The sequence below is a fragment of the Phaethon aethereus genome (genome assembly GCF_964289735.1).
Source record: "Phaethon aethereus genome assembly, chromosome: 32".
Lineage (NCBI taxonomy): Eukaryota > Metazoa > Chordata > Aves > Phaethontiformes > Phaethontidae > Phaethon > Phaethon aethereus.
In genome coordinates, this window is record NC_138608.1 from 492,938 (window position 1) to 514,702 (window position 21,765).

The following is a 21,765-nucleotide window of genomic DNA, read 5'->3' on the forward strand; positions in this document are numbered from 1 at the left end:
AGTGACCTAAACCTACTGCTGGCAGCGCAAGGGTGGGCTGGGGAAATGGGGGGGCTGTTTTATTGCAGCGTGGACTTGGGGCCCTTTGGTCTTAAACTAATAATGTAACCAAAAGGGTAATAAATGCCTCATGGGAAGGTGAAGGATCTGCTCTGTGTCACTTGAGTAAGATGCTACAAACTTAAAATGACTTCCTGTAACTATAATATTGTAAATCTGTCTGGTTGCACTGAGGACTTCGGGCTCTTAGGAACAGCCTTCTTGGTAACTTGGTTGTTCTCTGATCTGAGAAAGCAAGCTTGTTAAACTATTCCCCCCCACTCCCCAAGAAAGGACCTTGTTAGTGAAACTTTTTGCTGCTTCTAAAAACACATATGGAAATTTTGTGAAAGGCCCCTGTGCTTGGTACTGTCTTGTGAGTGGCATCATCAGTCTAGAGGTGCAGAACTTGTAAGCAGGTGGCAATGATAGGTCCTTTCTGAGTTTTTGTAGCCCATGTGATGTTTCTAGCATGATTTTTGGCCTTTGGAGGATGTAGGGGTAGAATGTAGGGAGCCTGGTACAATTTTCTGGTTTTGCAGGACCGGTAGTTGCTCCTCTGCTATTGCACCCTGTCCTGTTCATCCCTCTTTTCTGCCAGTGTCACTACTGCTCTGCTTCCCTTTATTGGCTGCCCTGCTCTGTTAATGTGTCCTCAGATCTTTGGCCCTATCTCTTTCCCCTTTGTGTTGGGCTCTCTTTGTAAATCTCCTGCCTATTTTACATAACACTGTTTGGCTCTGCCAAGCTCTACGGTGTATCTGACTGGCAGCAGATTAGGGTTGTGCTGGGTGATAACATTGTTCCTTGGGGAACAGATGATGGTGGGAGAATAGGAAATTGGAGTTGAATGGAAATTGCTGGGGCCTTTGCAAGAGCAGCAGGCATAAATCAAAGTGAATGGATGTTGTGAACTCAGTGGTTTTTCCTTCATAATTTATACGGCTATGGCTTGTTAGCACCAAGTATGCTGTTGGTATTGGTACAGTACTTGGCAGGTAAGATAATCTCTGACGCGTCAAGGACTAGCTAGACTGACATATCAGAAACGTGAGCTCTCGTTCTAGCAGTGACACAGACTTTTCCCAATTACAGCAGGAAAATCCTTTCAAGTCTGTGCCTCAGTTTCCCGTGTCTCATGATATCATCCCCCTGCTTCTTACCCATTTCAGCGTTTCTTGCGTTGCACTGGGCAAGTGTGGCTGGTGTAGTGGGTGTGGGGGGCCAGATCCTGACCTGACAGTCCATGTGAGATGTGGGTGCTGTAGTTGCAGGCTGGGCAAACAGCTTTCGGTGCCAAGGCAAGACAGCTCCTCCATCACGGGATGGCACCTGGTCATTCAGAAGAAGATCCGCTCTCCTGCTGCGGTGGGGCAAAGGCTGTGGGGCAGCAGGCGAGCGTGAGCAAACCCTTGCCGTGGGGCGAACCGGTGTGGCGGGAGCGTTGGGACCAGAGGGTGCCGGTTCCCACAGAGCAACACCTTGCTGGCAGGAACGGTCTGTGAGGGCGATGCTGGCGGATTGGAGCTAACTCGTTCCAGTCCGAACCGGAGGTGCTTGGAAAGTGGCTTTGGCCTCCATGAAGGCAGCAAGGACTCGGGTTACAGCTCCTGGGTCTCCTGGAAGGACCCGCCTAGGGGAGGACCCAAGGAGGGATGGGCCCATCGGAGCTCTTTGCAAACTTGCCTCCCAGGAGCCAGTGTTTCGGAGCGCTCTGTGGTGGACTCTGGGGCTGTAAGGCTCGTCTGAAACTTTCCTGTTAAGGCGCCTGGCTTGTTCGGAAAGCACCTCTGCCCGCCAGAGATGGGGATCTCCTTGCTGGATAGCTGCCCTGGTTTCCTGTGGTGGGGAGACCAATGCTAGATGTCAGGTCTGGATGCCGTGGCTGTGCTTTCAGGTAAGGACGCTGTTCTTTGGAGTAAAACCTGGTACTGTTTATGGCTTAAATATAGCAGTGGTTTGAATGTTCGGCCATGTAAATCCGAGTGCAGTGGACAAGGTTAAAACAGGCTGGATTTGAGTGCCTGTGAGCCTTTATAGATCCGTTGTTCTGTCTTGATCACCGCTGATTTTGGTTATTGGTGGGTGCATAAATTCAGCCATTCATCCCTGTTTGCTTCCACGCTGCGCTGGCTGTGGGTCTGTTCACAAGTGTTGAATGTCTTCCCAGATCTCGGAGCTGACTAGTGTTTTCCACTCTTGCAAGCAAGAGGAAACGGAGAAGGGAAGACACTTAACACCTTTACTTTCTCTGTAAAAGGACCCTGAACTTACGGTGAACCTGGGGCAGTAATTAACCGAGTAAGAAGGGAGATGGCGTATGCGTACGGATACTGCTGGTAATGAGAAACAATCCGTTCCACGCTCATTTTGTGTGGCGGTTCCTACCAAACTGCAAAAGCTGTACTTGATTCTAAGGGAGAGAGACTTGAGCAGAGTTTGAGGTAGCATGATTAGAGGAGAGTCTGTGTTTGCGTATTGCCCAAGGGAAGGGGCTGCTGAATTGTTGCAGCATGTAACTAGAGTCTTGTTTTATGGAGTAAACAATGGTGGTAAGGAAAAATCTTGTAAGATCCTGCTGAGGAGTGTAAGACCATGGAAGGGGGTTGCTTGGACACTGAACAATAGATTCATCCACCTCCTTTGTGCATCATGGCACCAGCCTGACTTTCTATCTGCTTGCTGCTGCGGGCTGGGTGTTTCTCTTCCTGTTAAATTTTGATTTGTGGCATTGACTGCCCTTGATGCCAAGTTCCAAGGTCAGTTTTCTAATTGCAGGGTGGCAGTGGAGTGGCACTCGAGCTCCTAAGACCAGTCACAAGCATTAACCTGTCAGTCCTGGACCCCGCCCAGCTCACAGTATTGCAGAGATTTAGTTTAACCTATGCACATCTTGGAGGGATTTGCACCTCTCCAGCTTCTCCCTGGGCTCTAACTGGGTCTTGCCTAAAGAAGCATTTCGTATGTAGGATTAATGCTGAGGGACCCTTTCTCCAGATTTGAGTATTACACATGCAGAACACAGCTCCTTTGTGGGTTTACACAGCCCTAATCCCCTCCCCCAGTAAACATGTCATTGAATGAGTACTTGTATAATGCTTTGAAAAAAAAAGTTCACAATTTGCCAGTGAGCATGCAATCTTAAAGTTTATGGGACCTGTCATAGCTGTGCAATCTTTAATATTTGCAACAAAATAAGACTGGTCTCCATAACAGTGGAAATTTTAAAGCTAGTCTTATCTGGATTTAATTTGTCTTGGTGTCAGCTCAAAAGTTACTGAGAATAAGACATCTGTCAACATGCTATTTCACTGTAATATTTTAATGTTTCCTAAAAACTAAAGCATGGTGCGAGTTGTCTTTGTGCTGCACTGTGCACAGGCAAATTTCTGTTCCATTATAATCTTCATTGTATCAGATAAAATTTATAACACGTTATTCCACAGCAAAAATGTGAATGGGATTATAATGGCATTTGATACGTGCTCATTCACGTGGCTGGACAGTGTACGGAGTGCTCTGAACCACAATGCCACTTCAGCCTCTCTCCTTCCTCCCCTTTCTTCCCTGGGCATCCACATGTACAGTCTTACAAAGGTGAAGTGACTTGCCGAATTTAAGCAGCAATTTCCTTTTTGATTTGGGATTAAAGCTTTCAAAAATGTTGAGGGAACTCTTTTGCATAAGAATGGCGTAGCGTTGGATTTGGTGCCTCCCCAGATACACCCTATGCAGGTGGTCATCCACCTACCTGTGATTCACAGCGGTTGTGTTCGTCCTGTTCCTAGGCTTTCCTCTCTTCCTCATTCTTCCATCGCTTTCTGCTGTTCAAGCCAAAGCGCTCCCCGGGTACCTGCTGAGTGGCCCCGTGGTATCTCTGCAGGACCCACTTGGTTGCTTTCGCCTCCTGTGCTGCCTTTGGACCACACGACTCCTGAAGAGCTCTACGGCTTGAGATCTACAAACATCCTGTGACCTGAAACGAGAGGACAGATGGACTTGTTATACAGTACTAGCCCATGACTTCCTCCTCTGGGGCAGGCTGAGTTCTCGTCTGCCTCCTCTTCCTTTTTTCCCCACCAGTATTTGTAAAAATAGTATCTTCATCAGCAGATTTTAAAGTAAATTAGTTCAGTTTAGCTTTCTTGTCTTGTGGTAAAGACAGCATATGCCAAAGCAGGCTGGTACAGAACCCATCAGGCAGCGGAGATCAGAAGTTCAGCCGCAGGTACAATGCGATTTCCTGGCTCGGCCATCTTGTTTGCGTAACTCGGCGTGGGTGCAGTGCAGGTGATAATATGCTGGCCTGCCTGCAATGATCTCTCCTCCCTGCTACAAACAGCAGCCGTGCTGCTTTGCTGAGAGCTCCTGCTGAAGTGTCCTGGAAAACTCTGCTGCCCAGAAAGTGGAGGAACATGCAACTAACTGGGGCCGCTGAGCTGTGTTTGGATTTCGGGGATGATTAAAGTGAATTGTGAGTCGGGCACTTTGCATTTTCTCCCTGTCCAGAGAACTGTGCTTTTGCTGTGTGATCTGCATTAGGCTTCCTCTAAAATGAGGATGATGGTTGGGCTCATGAGAGGGCAGGGAAAACCAGTGACTTCATGTGCAGAGCACCAGGGTAAGGAAAAACTGTGTCATTTTTCAGCACCTCAGTGCCGCAAGGAAGGAGGCTCCAAACTGTGTTTGCCCATCCCAGTGGGGACCGCAGCCAGCCCTGACTTGAGATTTCCAAGCTCTTGGTTAGGAAAGGAACAGGAACATCTGCTGTGGGGTGTAACGATTGGGCTTCTCATCCCTCGGGGTTTGTTCATGGTGCTGTGTTTTTGCATGGACAAGTAACGCAAGTGTCAATTACTGGGTTTAAATTCTGACTCTGTAAGGTAAAAAATCCTTTAACTTAACCTGCTGCTTCATGTTTGGCTGTCCTCTGGACAGGAAGTTAATTACTAGAGAGGTATATGGGCTTTGAAAATTAAGATTTTAAGGTTATGATCCAGACGAATGGCTTGTCTGGTCTTGTTCCCAGCGGTGCCCAGTGTGTCAAAGAAATGTGAAAAGCCATTCTTGACACTTAAACAACTTTTCCTATCAATCCACCAAGTTCAATGAGTTTTAAATTGCAGCCTTGTCCCAGACCTGGAAGGGAAGAAGGGAGTTGCTTCCCTCGTTGCACAGATGACTTACTGGTCAACACCCTGGAGCATGGAGTGATGACCCCCGTGCTGTTGTGTAGTGTAGAAGTGCTGCAGGGGTTCCAGATGATCCAGCTCTTGCAGAGCTCCAGCCCATGGTTGTATGTGCTGACTTCTTGCTACTGTTTACTTTTCTGGGCTGAGGAGTTTGTTTCTGCGCAGCTCTATGTGCTCTTTGCTTTTTGGCAAAATTTGGGAAGTACTCACCTGTTTTGGAATGATCAGCAAGTGCTGTGCATAGAGCAGTGTTTGGAAGTAGCTGTGCACTACATTAGCCTTTAAGCAATAAAACTACCCAGGAAAGATGAGATATGTGCGTTCACTGAACCAGAAGCAGCAGTCCTGGGGACTGCAACAGCTGCAGAGGCTCATAGTCTTTGTCAGAGTGTTGTTTAGTGATTGACTGATAAACCTTCTTTGCTGCTTCTTTGTTTTTACATTTCTGAAGTAGGACATCTGGGACAACAAAAATAGTTTTGTCTGTCATCCCCATGAAGCTGCGTGGGCCAGATAGGGAGAATCTCTTATCAGATCTGGCAAACATTATCTCCTCCTATGAATGTTCAAGGCTTTGCTGCATCCTCAATCTGGATTTGAGGGCAGATGAGGACTCAGCCTGTGAGATATGTAGTTCTGTCTCAAGTACAGAAGTGGTTTCCTGCTGCTTCTGTGGTGGTTTTTGTGTGTTTCAAGCTCCTCCCCACCTCCATCCGTGTCAAAGGCATCATCGTAATGCTCAGAATCTCCCTGGCTTGTCATAGTTGTGTGTGTGTGGGCACAAGAAGCTAATGATACTCTCATCCCTCTTTAGGACAGCAGCAATGAAGCACTGTTTTTACAATGAGACTGTGGGGTTCTTCTACAACAACAGCCGCAAAGAACTGACCACGTACTGGAGGACGAAGGATGTCCTGGTGGTTGCCTTGGGCCTGACAGTGAGCGTCATTGTGCTCCTGACCAACCTGCTGGTCATCACTGCTATCATCATCAACCGGCGTTTCCACTACCCCATCTACTACCTGTTGGGAAACTTGGCGGCTGCCGATCTGTTTGCTGGCATCGCGTACATGTTTCTCATGTTCCACACGGGGCCCAGGACAGCAGAGCTCTCCTTGAAGACCTGGTTCATCCGCCAGAGCCTGCTGGACACCAGCTTGACAGCCTCTGTGGTGAACCTGCTGGCAATTGCTGTAGAAAGGCACCAGACTGTTTTCACTATGCAGTTACACAGCAAAATGTCCAACCAGCGTGTGATGATCCTCATCTTCTGTATCTGGGTCACAGCCCTGCTCCTGGGGCTCATCCCGTCCTATGGCTGGCACTGCCTCTGTGCCCTGGAGAAGTGCTCCAGCATGGCACCGCTCTACAGCAGGAGCTACCTGACCTTCTGGGCCATCTCCAACCTGGTCATCTTCCTGATCATGGTGGTTGTGTACACACACATCTTCATCTATGTCAAAAGGAAGATGACACGGATGTCCAAGCACACTAGCTTCCATCCCCGCTACAAGGAGACCATGATCAGCCTTGTCAAGACGGTCACTATTATCCTAAGTAAGTCCGCTTGCTGTAGTCAATCTACATGGTGCTTTGATCTTCCATCCTGGGTTGTGTGGGGCTGGAGAGGTGAATGTGCTCGGGACAATGGGGAGGATTGGGAAGTGAGGTTCTGCTTCCCTGGTCTCGGAAGCTGCTGGGGTGATAGTTTGGTTTGCTGAGGAACTCAAGAGTTTCAAGACTCTGCATGAATTGCGTGAGCTGTAATGGGAGCAACCTCGCAGGCAGAGGGGAGGCGAGCTCCTGAATCTGAAGTTATCAGGAACAAGGACTGTTATTAATGTGACTCGGTAATATCTGACTACTGTAAATGCAGGTGCTTTGGGCAAAGAAAAGGGTCTTATGTCCTCAAGTCTAGTATGCTCCCTCCATAGAAGTGTAGCATGGAATTAGGAGCTATAATCCGGCTTTATCAAGAAGCGGCACTTGGTGCATCCTTCATTAAAGGATGGAGAGGTTTGGGGTAGATATTACAAGGTGATGGGGAGAGAATGAGGGAGTTGCATCCAAATTCCTTACTGTTTACTAGAACAAAGCACTGAACTCAGATTATTTTTTTGAGCATCTTAGATACCGAGTCTCAATCTGCTCAGGTAAATAAATCTGCTCTCGGAAACTCTCATCTCCCAGTTTGAGCTGCTCTCCATGAGCACGGGATCTCCAGCAGAGTGCTAACTGCCTGCCAGTCTGTCTGCATCCGCAGTCTGTAGTGCAAATAGGAGCAGATCAGTAACTGGAAGTGGTTGGTGCTGAGGGTCTGCCTCTCCAGACTATTTAACTTTATTCAGATATGTGCTCTTCTGCCCAGTGGCGCATGTCTGACAGTGGAGGCTGGTGCGTGCATTGTGCTTTCAACAGCCTATCACTCCATGATTTCTTTAATCTGCTTTTGCCTCTTGCTTTCATGGTCTAACAGCCTTTCTTTAAAGTGAAAGAAATTAATGTGCTCAGATCTTCTGCAATCCAGCCCGACTCTGGGCTTACGGTCACAACCTCTTGCTTGCAAATCTTTCCTGATAAGCACAGAATTTGCTCCGTCAGGGAAACCTTGTAGCTGCAAACAAAGACTACTCCCTTGTGAACTGGCGCTGGCAGAGTGGGGCTCGGCAGAGGAGGGGAGCAGGGTGGGAGCCGTCGGGGGGGCTGGCGGGCTGCTTGGTGTGTCCCTGCTCCGGGGCACGCTGGCTTGCCGGGTCCTGTTGCAACTTGTGAGCATCGAAACTGGAGTTTTCTGCTGGTTCCTGCCTTTCCTGTGATGTTGTCTTCCCTGCCTTGCAATCTCTCCATCTCTTGTGTGCAGCTGGGAGTTCGTTACTGCCTTGGAGCTGATCAGATGCAGCACAGGGTCAGCAGAACTCAAGAATGATTTACTTCATGTATTTTGCACAGTCCACAGTGGAGGGAAGTTTTGTTTCCCCCTTTCTTTCCCCGAACAGTATCAGAGGGTCACTCTGTGGTGTCAGCAGGACTGCTTAATTTTATGGGACCTCACAAGATCGACTGGAAGAGGGTTGGTGGGATGGGGATGCTGGCCAAGAAGGAAAATGCAGTTCATGCATTTTCATCGTCATGTGAGGCGCCTTTCTTCTTGGTGTCTGCCCTCCTGGCTTGGCTGGCCTGCCTTTGTCTTCTGCCTTGAGTGAGGAAAAAGCTTGGGTCCGAGGAGGCTCAGAAGAGCTGCTGTGGTTTCACAGGGAGTTGGGACTGGTGTCTCTGGACAGACAGACTGAGGAGGAACCTAATCTGGAGAGTTGAGGGAGACTCAGGAGTTCATCAGGCCTTTGGGACTCTTGCAACCCAAGGGTTTTTCCCTTCCTCTGCGGGGCAGCGCTGGAGAGAAGCAGCAGTCGGTTCTGTACAGGTCCCTTGTGCAGGAGAGAACAAGGGAGGGAATCGCTCCACTCAGAAAACACCTTTCTGTTTGGACTCGGCACACAGAAAGCTGAGACTGCAATGGGTGTTTTCCCTCCCTGTGAAAGCCCTGGTGTAATTCCTTCTCCACCCTCGTTCCCCAGCCTTCTGCAAACTTGGACTCTGCACAGAGGAATACTTTGCGCCTTATGCATCAGAGGGTGTAGCCGCTGGTGAGCGTGCGAGGAAGTAAAGGGTGCGGTAGGAGCTGTCTGTATGCCACTTCACCGCAAGGTTGCTGCGGTTGATAATCTTGCAGGTCCTGAGTGTTAAGAACAGGTCTAGGAGCCGACCTGGAAACCAGTAAGTCCAAGGTACATCTGGAAACTAGTAGCAAGTCTTCCCACAGACCAGTTGAGCGACACAGGAGGTGATGACCAAACCACAGGGCAGAGTCATTAGTGACCATGCTGTGTTAGATTATTAAGAGTTCAGGCTTCTTTTGGAATACTTCATCTTCCATTAAAGAGCAGGGAAATCAGCTGGATATGCAGGCAAAGGCCCCAAACTTTTTTGATACTTATTTTTACACCCTCCCCTGCAATATTACTCTGGCTCTACTTTATGCTGCTGGGAGCCATTCTCTAGAGAATCTGGCTTTCCTTGTGGATGCTGGAAAAAGTTACATCACTAAACAAGGAGGTCCCTTTCCTGCAGGCTCACTCAAGATAGAATTATTGGACCTTCTTTCATGACAGCAAGGAAACTGTTTTGTATAGTTGCTAAATTTAAAGGGGGCAAAGTCATGTCTGCAAGTGCAGGGAAAACTGCCTGGCCCAGATGTGGTGGCTGCTGTGCTGACCACCTGGGAGCATGACTCGCTTCAGTAAAAAGGGTTACATGATGCAGTGGCCTGAAATTGGGGGAGAACACTCCCAGAAATCCAGGAGATCCCTCCCAAGTATTCCTTTGACTTTTCACCAGTGCAGCATTTCACTCTGACAGCTTTAAATTCAGCCTCTTGGTGTTGGTGCAGCTCTTCTGGCTGTTGTTCTTTCCTGACAGATGTTTTTTCAGTAAAGGGTGTAGTTGCAATGTTCCCAGCAAGTCTTGCTCTTTTCCACCCTTTCCCAGAAGATGCAGCAGGGTGCAGCTCCTGTGCTTTAAGGTACAACCTTATGTATGACCGCCAGGAGCACTGATGGGCGAGTGCTTGATTTATGTCAGCCTTAAAATCATGACTGTAAAAAGGGTTTTAGGAGCCGCAGGCACCTCCCACTCTCTCATGCAAAACAGCAATTATCGTTTTGCCAAAGAGCTTTGCAGGTGATGGCAAGAACCCAGTATCAGCCCAGCTGAATCAGTGGTGGAGTCTGGTCAGCTCAGGCCTTGTCTTGGCCAGCACATTGCTTGGCTATTTTCTGTTTGGCTGTTTTCTGCTTGGCATATAGCTGTGTGAGAGAGACTTCGTTGGACTGCCCAAAGTGTTGGCCAGGACTCTTCTAAACTCGTGCTGTTAAAGCCCCCATAAACTGTACAGAGAAGTGGAGAAGATTTTCTTCAAGATGTATCACTGTTCCCTAATTTTATGGCCTGTTCCCCTTTTTGGAGGGAGTGACACATAAACAGGAAATACGGACACTTTATCTTCACTCTGTAAATGCAACAATGGTGATGAGGGGAGGTAAGTGCAAGTACTTAAAGTGTTGTTCTGAGTGAACTGGGAGGGGGGGAAGCCAATGCCTCCATCTTTAATATTTGCTGGTTTAATCCTTGGTCTTCCTCCAAAGCAAAAAAATAGCATGAAACTAGTTATTTTTCCCCCCATTTAGCTTTTTTTTCCAAGATAAAACCCCAGTGATTCCATTGGGCGTCTTCATGGTGAATGACTGGGCAGGGTCAGGAACCTGCTTTTTCTCTAACACCAGTTTTTCCTCTCCCCAGGTGCTTTTGTCATCTGCTGGACCCCAGGACAAGTCGTGCTCCTCCTGGATGGCTTGGGCTGCAAGAGCTGCAATGTTCTAGCGGTGGAGAAATACGTCCTTTTGCTGGCAGAGATCAACTCGTTGATAAACGCTATCGTCTACTCTTACAGGGACAACGAGATGCGTAGCACCTTCCGGAGGATCCTCTGCTTTGTCTGTTACAGGAATTCCAAATACACCCCCACGGTGGTGAAGCTAAACACCACAGACCGCAGAACGCTTTCGCAGAATGGGCACTTTACTGTGGATTCCTCTATTTAGCTCTTAATCAGCGAGACAAGCACGATGCCGAACAGCGTCCGCTTTCTGGGCAAAAGCACGGAGGCTAGGAGTGACCTGCTTCTAAAGCAGCAGAGACTTTTTATGTGCACAAGCATAAATGTTTCTATAGAATACTTGTCATCGGTAAAGGACAAGATGCTTTTAAGGAACTGATGGATGGTGTGTTATTTAGGACAAACATACTTGGAGTAGTATTCTTATTAAAGACTGCTATTTCTAATGCAAAGTTGATTGTAATTTAGCAGCATCTAGAAATATGTGCAAAAGGAATCTCACGTGATCTCTCAACAAGCAAAGTATTTTCTTGGTACTTCAGTATTACTGCCTTCAGAAATAGTCGTTCCAGTGGTAGCATACTCCAAAGAGCCAAAGCTCTTCAGCTTTACGTGTTGCTTCCTAAACAGAGCTGCTTAGTGTTTCCCCAGAGAGTCGTATTTGGGTTGTGTTCCACCTGCTTCAGAAATCATATTCTTAAGGCCTCTTCCAAGAGGAATCTGTTTGAATTGCTTCCTGAGAAGCAGATTCCTGCTTTCCTAAGTGTCTGTTACTGAATTTCAAAGTATTCTGGGCTTTTGGAGAGTGTCTTAAGAGCACCTCATTCTTTCCTAAAATGGAGAGTGGTGGTGCTGTAACTAAGTGCAGTTGTGTTTGTGTTCTGCTAAGTGATACCATGTGGTATTCACAAGTTCATTGCCTATTCATAAATGTGGAGTGAGTCATGTTCCCATTAAACTATCTTTCTACTCCCTGAAAACCCCTTGGGACAGGTTTAGGTTGGATTCCAAGGCAATCAATATTTTGCCCTAGGTTTTAATGTGCAGTTTGTACCTTAATACTCGACTGCTCAAATAATGTGTTAACAGTCTGTTCAAATGTAGTCTTTTTCTCAGCAAAGCATCATAAGAAATTAGCAATATTAATATTAGTGCATGTAGGATTTAGTTTTCTGGGTAAGTCCATTTGTGGGATCTGACATGCAATGTAAACTGTCAGTCTTGGTTGCTGGGCCACGACTGGAGGGCAGAGGCTCTGCTGGCAGAAGAATATTCACAGCTGAGAAACTGTAAATACTTCTCCAGGTTTCCTTCACCTTCATGCTGTTAAACTTCAGCAGTGCGAATGTGCCTGTGACAGTCCAAAATCCAGGGCCAGGTGTTTATCATGGGCTTCTGTGAGAGCAGGGAGAGGCTAGAAGAAGGCAGGTTTTGGAATGTTGTCTAAATTTATAATTTCAGGGTGTTTTTAATAAAATAGCCCTGTTTTGTCTGATCAGCTGCCTGCCTGATCCCCACAGCTGGCTTTGCAGAGAAGACAACTTCCATTTGAGTAACAATGCCTCCAGTATGTGCATGGACTTTTTTTCTTGCAGAACATGGCCAGGAAGTGACAAGTGTTAAGGTGAGTCTCCTGGATTGACTAAAATGGTCTTGGAATAGGGTTCACCATCTCCGTGTCCCAGAGACTTTTTGAATAAACACTTTGTCCTGGGTTTTAGAAAAGAAGATTTGGAATTTTCCCCCTATCTCCCCACTCTGGAGCCCTGGGAAAAGAACATCCTCCAGTTGTGTGTTGTGGTGCTGGAAGGGGAGGGATACTGGCCTTTGTGCTTGCGTCCATTGTGACTGCTGATGGTCTGCCTTCTAGGTAGGTTGTCTTTGAGAGCATCTCCCAGGACTCTGCTTGTGTGTCTTGAAGGGGTTATAGTCTCCAGAAGGACCATGAAGAGAACTGGAGGCAGTAACTTTCAGGCAGCCATCTGCAGCCAGAGCAGGGGTAAGACTACAATGCGCCTTGGCGCATTGCTTGTGAACACCAGACTTGGCTGGTTTGGGGCAATTTCACACCACTAGAGCCCACCAGGTGGTAGGGCTAAGAGAAGCCATAATTGTATTGATTGCCAAAGAAGACTTATAGTTACTTTTACGTTCCCTGGAAAATACTGTTATTGGGATACAGGCACACCCTGCAGTGGAAGCAGGTGGCGAGCTAGCAGTAGCTGGGGGAAGACTGTACTAGTGAACACTGGAAAGCTGCTACTGAGAGTGATGGAGCTGGGACAGAACAAACTTAGACCTTTTCTTTCTGCTTTTCTGAATATTCCCAAAGCAGGAAGTGCATGAATCCTACTTCATGCAAAGCTAATTTTACAATTAAATACATGCCAAGCCTTGCTTTTATTAATAAAGGGGGAAGGAGGAAATATGGACGTTCATCCTGTCTAGATATGGGATTAGTACCAGTCTGATTTGGGGGGGGGGGGGTGTGTGTTAAGAATTGACTACTGCATTTGGGTTTGAACGAGCATTTGTAGTGGGTAAGATGACACTTGGCTCCTAAAAGAACTGCAGTTGGCTTTTATGCCCAATTGGGCCTTTAATAAGCTGTACACGTTCTTCCCTGAGGGATCTGGTAACTAGCCTGACCTCAGCCTTCTGCTGGCTGCTTGTTGAGCCGTGTTTCAGCAGTGCGATCCTGCTTTGACAAGTGCTTCCATGTAAGTACCTGCAGCGCAGGCAGACTTTGTCATTGACAAGAGACTCTTGATGCTTTACGATCACTATAGAGAGGATCATCTCAGTTTTTTCAGTATTTTAAATGACGGACAAATTCAGACTAACTCCTAAACCAGTATAAATACTAAAGAACTGTTATACATAAAACTGATGGAAAGTATATCAAGGATTTAACCAGTTTCCACCAGGCAGAATATCCTGACTACTTGAAAGATGTCAATGCTTCGTATAAAAATCGAGTCCTGCTGAGTAACAGTAACTGAATGTACAAATGCAGCTTATAGTCTAGCAGTCTTGAAAATGCATGATTTACAAAGGTAAATAGCAACTGATTAGTGTGAGGAGGAGGAAAAAGTCTCAAACCTCTAATGGAGCTTGTTTCTGAGTGATAGCTGGCACCCATCAGGAACGGAGGTGGGTTGCCTGGAATTCTTCAATGAGATTTCTCTTCCCGAGTGACTTGGGGACCATCAGATTTCTAGTTGTTTCCAGCTGGCTGTAATAGATGAGAGAGCAGGAAATTAGGAATGATAGAAACTAGCCTGGAAAGTGCTGTTTTCAGTAGGATTTGAAAAGAAATGGTAACTCAATGAGGCAGAAAAGATAGGATTTTACAGCCCTCCCAGCAATGAAGATGGGGGAAGACATAAATGGTGTCTATAGAACATGCATCACAAAAGAGGCTTTTAGGCTGTTCAGTATTTTAGTGAAGCCTTTACTTTCTAGTTTTATTTGGAAACACAAACCCTTGTCTAACTACATGGAGGCAGGAACCACGTTGCACTGTTTTCCACTTGATGTTTTGTGTCCTAAACAAGATGCTGCAGCAAAGGATGTGGTGTTATCTGATTACATGTTTGTTTCCCAAAGCTGCTTAGACTTTAAGTATAACTTTATCATTGTATGCAGAGCTGGATGCTACCAGATTTATGGGGTAGCTTGGTTTTTAATTCATGTTCCACAACCTATGGTGTGTCTAGTTTAAATGTGGCAATATCCCTCTTTTTAGTTTGAGAAGACTCCCTGCCTTTTTTAAATCAATGTGAAATGGCCTCGGAAGGTTCATCACTGGTTTCATCAAGTTGTTTTTTTAAGAGGAAATGTCCCTGAAATTAGTGTGTGGGGTTTTTTAGGCATGTGAGATTGTTCTAGACTTGCTGTGTGTTGGGTGGGAGGAAGGAAGAGACACCTAGGAACTATTTTAAAGGGATCGAATGTGGGACAAATAAGAACACACAACTTGATCAAAGATAGGCCGTATCGTTCCAGGAATGAGAGGTCATGCCTTGCTGACTGGTTGGAATTCCTGAAGCAAGCTGCTGCCAAAAGTAATATGGATTTTGGTGTGGTTTTTGGGGAGGGTAGCACTGGAGACTAATACTGTAGGGACTGATGGACTGTGAAGGTTTATTTTGTTGAAGAAAAAAAAAAATCCAACAACAACAAACTAACCTGCGGAAGGGGAAAGACAGAATAAGGGGGAAGCAAGATGAATAAGGGGAAGCTGGTGATGGTGGGTTTTTCTTTGTTTTTAAACTTCAGTTTGTCTTCTCTCTGATGTACTGAGGCATGGAAAATGAAAATTAAAATTTCTGCTAGACTGTAAGTGTAGCCAATGCAAAAGTTAAGCTTTTTGGAGTCAGTTGTGCTTTTCTGACTCTTGGACAGTACTGGAATATTAGGGCTGAGAGTTTTTTTAACGTGCAAGGATGCCTGGTGTGACACCCGGGGCCCCTGGTCTGCATGATGGTGGTGGATAGTTTGGGAGCCCACCCATACATTTGCATTGTGCTCCCCCAGCCAAAGGCCAGTGAGGAGACAGCGAGCACCTCAAGCTCTTGTGGGGGTGAGTTCTTCTTGGCTTAGGACACGCATCAGTGCAGTTGTGAAGTGAAGCCCTGTATCTCTCTGCTGTGGACTGGCATGAATGTAGCCAAGGTAACTGAAGAAAGGTCACACTGATGGTGTAATAATTACTTCCCATGATATTTCTTTGAAAAGCTTTTCTATAAAAAGCACAATGGTTAGCAGCAACTGTTGGGTTTCATAAGTCCATGCTCCCACACAATATGTGAGTGTAAATCCTGCGAGAAGAATCTGTCTCATCTCATCTGAAAGCTGGTACAGCCCGGAGTCCAGCTTCAAATGGGGTTTCTGGAAGATGATTCTCTTCTAACTGGTGGTCTTGACCAGGTTTTGTCCTTACACTGTGGCTGTCAGAGGATACAGCAGGCACCAGAAGGAAGAGGTAAGGAGAGGCTCTGATTTGCCTGCATTTCCCAGCAGGGAAAATAACTGTCCTTTAGTTGTTGGCACCCATTTGCTGCTAAACATCACCTCAGTCTCTTCTGTAATTGTGGCAGAGAGCATTCAGCTGAGTTCTGCTGGGCTTGTGTCTGGAGAGGAGCATTTGGGTGAGTTGTGTTGACCCTTTTCATGGTAGAACCAGTCTTACTCTCTAGGCTTGTCTTTGCTCACTGAAAGCAAGGAATACAAACTGGAAAAAAAATGTGCCTAGGATTTCTCAGATTTTTTGAATGTGCCTGTAGATGTGTCTAATGCTGCAAAATGTCCCCATCACACCCTTGATGTCCCGAGCACTATGTGGGAAGAAAGTCCAAAGGCAAGCAGGAGAGTATCTTCTTCCCGAGTTTCATAATCATGGGCTCATCTAAGATTTCAGTGTCACCATCCAGGATGTAAGAGGAGCCTTGCATGCTGAATTTTGCTCTGGTATAGTAATTTTTCACACAATTACTTATTTGGTGCTACCCACCTCTGATTTTTAGCACTTAACACCCACTCTTGTCTTGGTAGGAGTAACACAGCATGGTGGAGCAGTGGGATGTGGAGGTACCAATGGCTAATTGGCTGCTGTGCTATATGGTGACAGAGAAACAAATGCTTTTGGCACTGCTGCTTTTCTATTTTTTTTCTTGTTGTCTCCATGCCTTGGGGACCTTTACTGAACTGGTGCTTGCTCTTATTCTCTCTCTGGCAGTCAAGGAAATTGCACTTTTTATTGCAGGTAGTCAGATCAAAGATGCATCCTGGTATCTTGATGTTTTCTGGCATGGGGAGGTTGTAGTGAGGTGGGTGGTCAGCCTCTTCTCCCAAGTAACTAGCAATAGGCCTCAAGTTGTGCCGGGGAGGTTTAGGCTAGATATTGGGAAAAATTTCTTCACTGAAAGTCTTGTCAAGCATTGGCACAGGCTGCCCAGGGAGGTGGTGGAGTCACCATCACTGGCGGTGTTCAAAAAACATGTATACGTGGCACTTTGGGACATGGTTTAGTGGGCACGGTGGTGTTGGGTTGATGGTTGGACTTGACAGTCTTAAAGGTCTTTTCCAATCTTAATGATTCTGTGATTCTATGGGCTGTTGTGTGTGTAACGCAGCTTTTGGTGCTAGATTAGGTGTGTTTATTACTTTCTTGATCTGTCTGTAACAAGCAACTTAGTTCACAGCCCAAATCAAAACCCATCAGTGTTTGGAAACCCTGGCAGATCACTGTGAGTCTGAGGCACTTCACAAATACAACGGCCAAAGCCAGAGCATCCCAGCTAAGCGTGGATGGGGTATCCTTGAGGTAGTGCTGACCTGTGCCACCATGGTGTTGCATGTGGTCTGAGCTCCCGAGGCTGCAGCGGTAGCCAGGGGATATGTAAGCAACTTGAAGTTGAAGCTGCAGGACACACAAATAACTACAAGCAGAAGTCGGGAACAGTATGACTGCGTAGATGATGGGATGCAGCTCTCCAGAGCCCAGGGAGATCTCTACAAGTGGTGTTTCGAAATGGTGAGTGTATGATTCTCCTTGGAAGTAGCTCACGAGTCCCCTTACTGGCAGGAGAGCCTTGGCAGCTGCCGCAGGGATGCGGGTAGCTGTTGCACGGCGTGCTGTAGCCTTCCTCCGCCGGGAGGCAATGTAAGCCAAGCTTTTCTTGTGCCGTGTGTGTGTGTTCTTGTTCTCTGCCTGATGCTTTGTGTCCCCTTCTCGCTTGAGAAGGGGGCTGCACAGCCTCCCATCAGCCAGCTGTCCTCTTGGCTCTCTTTCATACACTCATTGGCACTTTTCAATGCTCCATGGAGGGGCTGTGCCACCCACCCATGCTGTCACTGGTGTGCAAATCTAGGAGGTGGGTGACATCAGTCATGGCAGTGGAGCCGGTGTCCCACAACTTCCCTGTTAGTTCGGGGGCTGAGCAAAGCCTCTGACTGATCTGTGAAACCACGTTCCTATGCTCCAACTTACAGGACACCAGCAGCAAGTGGTAGTCACAGATGCAAGAGCCTGTATGAAGAGCGTGCAGGTATCTTCACATGTGTACATATAACTTACATGTCTTATGGGCAGAGGCATTTATGAATGTCTGGCCCAGATGAACTCTGAAATACAGCTGGGGAGTTCATCATTTCTTTGTGCTGCTGCCTCCCCTCGCAAAAGCAGTGATCACAGGTCTAGCAGCTAATTTAATCCCATCACAACACAAACACTTTTATTTGAGCTGTAATAATAGCAGACGTGCCTAGAGATAAGGCATAGGCTACAGCGGGGGTGTATCTCCCTGTGAGTTTATGCTCTGTGGGCTTCAGGGTCAGTTTGTAACTTGTCAGGTAGCAGCTGAAGTCTTGGCTTTAGTTGTAAAATGAACTCTTTCCTCCCCTCACCCCACCTTTTTGTGCTGACAGGAGAGAATTCACTTGCTAATTATACCCCAGTCCATTTCCAATCGAAACGCACAGGGTGATTTATCAGAGAGCTGGAGACAGCTCTCCCTGTTCCCTTGGCTGCATCAGCAAGAACTTTTGCAAGACAATTTAATTTCTTGTCATCTTTTAATCCAGCTCCCTTTCCCCCTATAGTCAGCCTGTGAATGAGAAAAGATGGTTTATTAATCATTTTACCAAAAGGCTGAGAAATACAGTGTTTCTTCAGTGGTGCTTGCTCTGTATCTCATCAGTCAGCATTCCCAGAGCCACAGGGTCGTAAACATTCAGCCCTGTGACATGGGAAAATTAGTTCCCTTGTTGTGAAAACCTGACCAGTGTGAATGCAGGGAGCCAGGTTTTGCCACCATTGGGGTCTTAAAGGGTGTTACTCAGAACTGGATTTGGTCCTGGCATTTTATGCAAGAACCTGCTTAAAATAAAGCCTAAAAAAAACCTGTGTCTGTGTTCTCAATGTCACAAAGTGGGGGAACTTCGGCGTGGGAACTTCTAGCTCATAAAGCCAGGCATGTGCCTAAGTCTGTGGTGTTATGTTGGAATAAATGGAAGATTGCTGGATGCTGTGGAACTTTTCCACTAAGAAGTGATGAGCTGGACTCTAGCTAAAGCTGCAGGATAAATATTGCTGTCATTGCTTACTGGTGAGCTGGGATAACAAAGGAGGAGGGGTTGATTATTCTGAGCCAAGCCACAGCCCTGGGCCTCGCAGTGTTTATCGGTTTCCACTGTCACTGATACTTCCTTCCCTGCCTCACTCTGTTCCTCCTGTCTTCTTCCCCACCCTGCTTCTGCTCTGCTGCCTTTCCAAATAACCTGTCCCTTGCTTAGGATGCTTTCTGTACTATTCCACAGGAGTTTTGGCTAAGATTCCCGTACCTGAAATAACAAAGGCAAAACATATAAACCTAGAGGTCCAGAACCAAAATACATATTGGGTTTCAATTTATGTGAAGTTAGAGCTCAATTTGAATTACTCATATTTGGAAATTTCAATGAAAATAAGCTGCAGTTTGCTGCCAATCCCCTAATGTGGAATTAATGGTAGAAGGTATTAGCGTGAGCAAAAGTGCTGCTTGGCCATGCAGGCGTCCCTCCAGCACCAAATCCAGGGAGATGTAGGGCCAGGGGTGTTTTAGCACTAAAGCTTCATAATAACCATAAATGGCACTATATATACACACAAAAATATACATATGTATACATAAAAATAAATTGGTAAGAAGCCTTTCTGTTTCTGGGCATTAATGCTGTTTCTGGTCCAAACACTGTCCAATGATTAAAAAAAACCCCAAAGGTAAATATACCAAGATCAGGTATTGATTGAGAGTGTTGCTGTGGTTATTGTTTTCCCCTCTGATTTAAAGCTTCAGTCAGTTCAATCAATAAATGCATCAATACTAAGAGAATGGTAACGCTCTGCCTGAAAACAAGATTTCATGATCTGGATGGAGGTGAGCAGAGTTCTGGGAACTCGGTATGTATATGTGTGTGTTTACTGATACCAGCAGTTTCTTGGAAATTTTCCAATGTAACAAATTTTGGTCCTTTTTTCTAAATACAACAGTTACCCCCCAAGGAATAAGTGGTATGCAAAGACTTCTGACCATGACTCTGCAATTGCTTATGGTTGTAGCGATGCCTGAAAATGTCAGTGGGTCTAAGAGGTACATGGTGTTATGGAGGTGAGGAAGAGGTTTCCCTGCTTTGTAGTTGGAGAGGGGCCTTTGGCCGGGCTTTGCTGGGACCCCCGAGGGGCCCCGCTGTCTTCCAGAGTCATGAGGACCCTGCATGTTACAATAATTGCTGCTTTTAGTAAATGTTGTTGGGTTTTTTCCCCACAAGAAAAAAATGTGTTTTCTGCAGAGGAACAGAAAATTTGTTTTAACTTTGTCAGAGCAGAGCTACTTCAGCTGAGCAACTGCCCATACGCTGCACTCGCTCCGCTGGGAACATCCCCGGAGGGGAAGCTCCGGGTCAGTTTGCCGCACTTTCATCATTCATCATGTTGTCTAGGAGGGAATGTTTTCTTTACAAAGGTTTTGCTGAGCAGCCGGAGAAGCCGACAGTGCCTGGCTGACACTGAGACCTGGCCACCAGGTGTCTGAGAGAGCGATCAAACCTGGATTTTGTGTTCTGAAGCAGAAGATGAATGTCATAATTCCTGCTTTGGAGGATGAATGCGATGTTTCATATTTGCGGAATTGATATTGTTATTTTAAACAGCATTAAAACTGCACCACTGAATGTTAAATTGCCCTTGCCTATGAGGTGAAGATTCAAGCGTTGGGTTGGTAGCAGTCAGGCATGTGGAAGACGCTTCTACTTGAAATGCAGCTGTAAATGGATGTAAATCCTGTAAGCACATAATACTGCTGGACAGTAAAACACTCGAAGAGGTGAAGAACAATGACTGATGTGGTCAGCTCTGTGCTTGCACAGAGGCATTTAAATACCAAATCTATAATTGGAGGTTTTTTCCTTTCTTAACTTCTGTTTTCAGGTAACCCTATGTCCAGCTGTAGTGTGGTAACTTTAAAGTAGCAGCTTAAGAAGATACCCAAACTTCTTATAAAGCTGTTTGGGTGACCCTCTATAAAAAGTAACTTTTTCTGTGCTGCTTTGTACCCACAAACTTTCTTCAGCTGCAAATACACGAGATGCACAGCAGCTTTGCTGTTGAAGCTTCTGCGTGCTCAGAGCCACGCACGGTCTCGTTAAAGTGTCTTTCCAAGGTGATGAAGCAACGAGTGAATACGACCTGAGCCTGTGCCAACTGCTGATGGAAGAAGGAACTTACGGTGCCTTTTGGCACTCGTGGTGATGAGGTTTTGGAAGATCAATAGCTTAGTGGTGACCAGGCAGAATAAATTGGTTTAGAGGTGACAGAGTTCCCTCAGGTTACTCAAAAATGTGACAGTATTAGCAGCAAAGAAGAAATATACAGTCCAATTCTTCTGTTGTGTTTTTTACTAATGAAACTCCGTTAGTGTTAATCTGAATAATTTTCCTCTCTTTGAGTGTAAAAAGGGGAGAATCAAAACTAAGTACTGTGTCTGAGGCTTGGCCTGACATTAGGTACACGCAAGAACGATGGTGGCTGGGCAAAGGGGGGAATCCTTGCACCGCAGTTAAATGCCTATTAGCACGTTAAGATTGTTTATTGTCTGCCTAGAGAAATTAGAGGTCAATTAGGCGGGGAATCCCAAAGGTTATTTGAATACAGTTTTATGAAATGGCCGGTTGCCGCGCTGACGTTACGGCGTGGATTTGATTCCGTCGGCTCCTCGGGAACCCCCGGAGATAAACGGAGAGGACGGGGCCGCCGGTCGTTCCATTGGGCGGAGCGGGGCACCAACCGGGAAGCCGGCGAGAGGCGGTGGCGGCCCTGCCGGGGCAGGCGGCGCTGGGACCCAACGCGGGGCTGGCGGCGGCTCCGCCCCCAGCGTGCGGCGGCGGGGCGGGGCCTTCCGGGGGCGGGGCACGTCGCGGGGCGGGCGCGGCGGCGGCGGCGGCGGCGGGGGGGGTGCTGCGGGCGCAGGGCCCTGTTGTGTGGGAGCCGCTGGGGCCGCGCCGCTGCCCGTCCGCGGCGGACCGGCCCCGCCGTCCCCCGCC

At 46.9% G+C, this 21,765-nt stretch overlaps 1 protein-coding gene across 1 annotated transcript; it reads left to right on the forward strand.

Moving 5' to 3' along the window:
* Positions 1-6,055: 6,055 nt before the first annotated feature.
* LPAR2 (lysophosphatidic acid receptor 2) lies at positions 6,056-10,888 on the forward strand (the record flags this gene model as incomplete). Its single annotated transcript, XM_082012191.1, has 2 exons — positions 6,056-6,788; positions 10,587-10,888. The coding sequence occupies 2 exons, from the start codon at positions 6,056-6,058 to the stop codon at positions 10,886-10,888; spliced, it is 1,035 nt and encodes a 344-aa protein (XP_081868317.1).
* Positions 10,889-21,765: the final 10,877 nt, after the last annotated feature.